General features: G+C 55.8%; 1 protein-coding gene across 1 annotated transcript; it reads right to left on the bottom strand.

Annotated features, from left to right (window-relative positions):
- Window positions 1-777: 777 nt before the first annotated feature.
- On the bottom strand, window positions 778-3,284 carry CSUI_011291 (uncharacterized protein). The gene has a single exon (XM_068071391.1). It carries the CDS (start codon window positions 2,990-2,992, stop codon window positions 1,931-1,933), a length of 1,062 nt encoding a protein of 353 aa, XP_067916633.1. The 5' UTR covers window positions 2,993-3,284; the 3' UTR covers window positions 778-1,930.
- Window positions 3,285-3,621: the final 337 nt, after the last annotated feature.

Genomic DNA, 3,621 nt, shown 5'->3' with positions numbered 1-3,621 from the left:
CGATAACGCGTCCCCACGTCACTGAAATTACTGGTAACAATAGGGGACTGTCACCAATACAATCAAGCTTCGGAGACCCCGCTGAGCCGAGTTCTGCGCCCGCCTGGACGTCAGAACCAGCGATTGTAAGAGACGTCATGCCAGGTCCCCCCAAGACGAACAGCCACCGTACTGCGTTCGCAAGAAATCCCTTGAAAAGCGCACTCCACAAAAGCAACATAGGCACGAAAAACGCAAAACCTATGCCGTCGAAGGAAACAGACGGTGAATACCTATATGCAGCATATATGCAAATAAGCTTGCGCTGACGGGGCGGCAAAAACGAAGCCAAAGAGCCCCATGACGGAAACAGCAGTCACCGTTTCCGACACTACACCTCCCCTAGTGGTGCTGGGTCGATCTATGGACTCGAATTCATTGCTCTGTCTCTTCGACTTGGAAACCTTGCCAAACCCGGACTTGTCTCCCCTGGGTCACTGCCACTAGACTTTAAGCATTTCCCCAGGGGGCCTGTTACAAAAACCACAAGACCTTCTGTGGATAGACCTGTGCATTAGTGCGCTTCTTACTCTTCACGGCGTTACCGGACCCCCCGACTGCCGCCCAACTTCCCTATTGTACTGCTCCCGGGGAGTGCGCCTGAGTTCCACCACTTCCAAGACACCTAGGCTTTTTGCTCAGTCGACCCTACAGCCCGACTGTTACGACGGGCTCCCCGTCACGTTGTTCCCCCACTCGGCACTAACACTCAACTGCAAGAACCTCGAGTAACCCCCCCGCCACGCGCGTGCTCCTGTTATGACTTCTATTTAGCCAAGCGGTCGCCACTCAGTTTTCTAGTGGAAGTGACATCAAAAAAAAGAAACCCAAGCGAGGTAAAGGAGACGACAAATTACAATAGTTAGCACTGCATAGAACACATACCCGCTGCAAATGTTTTGTATTGCAGGCGGTTCCCGGGCGACTACAGTATAATACATCTCTCGGACGAGAGCGGGTCGCACACGGTTCACATATAAAACTGCAAGAAAGACACAGCGACCCCACAACAGAAAATACTGGGACCCTAGCGAGGCGTCCCTCCGCGCCGTTTGCCAAGGGTCAAGTCAGACAATCTGATACACCCTGTGCAGCCACGGACGCCGAGGCTGTCTCCCCGCGACATTGGCTGTTGTGACACTAGTGGTTCTCCCAGTTGGCTTACTGGCAATGTGCTGCTTGATAGCAGAGTCACGAAAGTGCTGCCCGTCAAATCCAAACCCTCATCGAGATGCAACAGCCAACAGTGTAAACCGGCCGGAGAATTCACTTCCCAGGTGACTCTCCGCAACAACACACCCTACAATAGTACATAGGTCACTGTCCAAGCTCGCCCTTCATATGCAGTGTCCGACCTGCCATGGGCGCGTCGCCCTGCGTCCCGAGGGTCCCTCCTGCGGAGACCGGGTAAGCCCCCGCCACTGCCCGCGGCTTTGCCAGCGTGCTGCGACAGAAAACTCGAATTTCCGTGGTCAAGAATAGGGCGCATGAACTGTAACCGCGTGAACGCACTCCTTCTGGGCAGCGCGTTCTACCATACCGCAAGAGCAGAAAAAAGAACCAGGATCCCGTCATACGCGCAGCGACGTCGTTCTTTGTGAGCAAACCCCCCGTGCAAAACTCCGTGCCGGACCAGTGTCGATTCTGTCCTCTTCTTCGTGAGGCTGAAGCGACAAGCCGTAGAGGTTCAAATATCAGCCTAAGCGCGACACGATGCGACAGCGTCGAAAGGCACGCAGGTGCATTTTCCATTCAAAACAAGAGGCTACGACACCAGAGGACTGGCACAGTGACTCCGTCCCTCGAGTCGGGAATCTCGGGGAGCGCTCACGACAACCCCCTCACCCCTCAGGCACCTCGTTGCCTTCATTTCTTCTGCCCCGGTCACCGACTAAACATCTAAGCGAAGACCGCCTTGTGGCCTCAATGGGAGGGTCCCGCGGTAGGTCTGCGCAAACAAAATGATGGCGAAAAGTGCAACTCCTATCACAAGCCATGACACGAAGTTTCCGAGCACCAGGAAGCTGCACGTGGACGATATCACGAAAACCAGGCACCAGAAAGTGAAGAACGTGGTGTACGCAGAAGGGGTTCCCCGGGGAGGGGCGCCTCGGCGGGCCTCCCGCTGAACTCTGAGGTACAGATAGAAGGCGAACATTCCCACGGCAAGCATAAGGGCACCTGCGAGGGTTTTCGCCGCTGGCGCTCCGGGTCCAACGGGCTGAGGGGGGGACGTAGGTGTTGCTGTAGTACCATTCGTCGCGGAGCTGGGCCCGGATGCATCTGTTGGCGCCGGAGTCGTCTTTTCTTTTGTGAGTTCTTGTACCGTCAGGTATATGAACGCAGCAAGGGCAGCCAGCACAATCAGACTAACCGCGACCGTTACCAGAAGGAATTCCGTGTTATTGGGAGGATTTCGGAGGCCCAGGGCACCTGAGGTGTTGCCGGACGGACTCAGACCCAGGTCATGACATTCCTTTTTGCGCTCGCTAACGGAGAGCGACCTGGAGATCAACCCGGGCCGGTCCTGCGTCTCCTCCTCTGCCAAGCACTCCAGAATGACCTTGCCGACTCGCCAAAGCCAAAGAGCCGCCATGACAGACAAGGTGGTAGCTAGAAGAAGCTTGCGTACTGTACCAGAAGGTCTGGACAACAGGCCTGCAAACGACTTCTTATAGATGGAGCTTGTCGATGACCGTCGTCTCCTGCTCACTAAGCTATTCCCAGCTTCGCTCTCGACTGTCCGCTGGACACCTGCCTCATGTGGCTGCTCCTGGTCAATACGGGCCTTCCCCGGTGAGTTCTGGAAGACTTGGCGGCCGCCTTCTTCGCCGACATGTTCGGAGGAGGCTCCTTCAAACACCGTCGACCCCGGGTCCGTCGGGGCCGACTGTTGGGCCGAGCAGAGTGTGAACAGCAAAAAGAAGCATCCGGCTGCTGCAGGTCTCGCCATTTTCAGGAATGAGTTGTTAGTCGTTCTGGAAGTATGCGTTGGAGATCAAGGCGTGCTCCAGTCGGCGGCACCTGGTTGCACAACTTACACTCCGTTGAGACAGTCTCCTTCCCCACAGTTCAGCCGGGTGAGATGGTATGTACACGACACAACCAAAGTTACGGTGTTCTGCTTTCTACCGGGACGGAGCTGCATGCATAGAAGCAAAGAACCGAGAAAAGTGGTAGAAGAGAGACGGTGTAAATCTCCTAGAAGACGCAGCACCCGGTTGGCCGTCCCTTGAAATCTGAAGCGGGAGCGCACAGAACCGTACTACAGTCGGCTCACCAGCTCCGCTGTGGGAACAGTCGGAGCCGTAGGTGCCCTCGTCACTGAGATCCGGATTACCCTTCCGTCGTCACCGGGCATGCAGTGGGGAGCTGACAAGACATGAAAGCTCCGCGCAAGAAGGGTTTTCTTCTCCCGCCTGGTCAGTACTGCGTACGAACACCGGCAGCCGACCCGTTCTCGATAGGAGCAATCTGACACGGTACGAGAGAAAGGGTCTAGACAGTCGCGTTTCGGTTGCCTGAGAATTCGGTAAGGAGAATGGGATTTCTGGTCGCGCTGTGTAAAGGCTGCCGCAAGAA

This window comes from Cystoisospora suis (genome assembly GCF_002600585.1).
Source record: "Cystoisospora suis strain Wien I chromosome Unknown contig_10616, whole genome shotgun sequence".
NCBI lineage: Eukaryota > Apicomplexa > Conoidasida > Eucoccidiorida > Sarcocystidae > Cystoisospora > Cystoisospora suis.
This window is presented reverse-complemented; position numbering and strand designations above follow the sequence as displayed.

Bases quoted from the DNA above. Each gene is read 5' to 3' on its own strand.
- CSUI_011291 (XM_068071391.1), bottom strand. From the start codon at position 2,992: ATGGCGAGACCTGCAGCAGCCGGATGCTTCTTTTTGCTGTTCACACTC.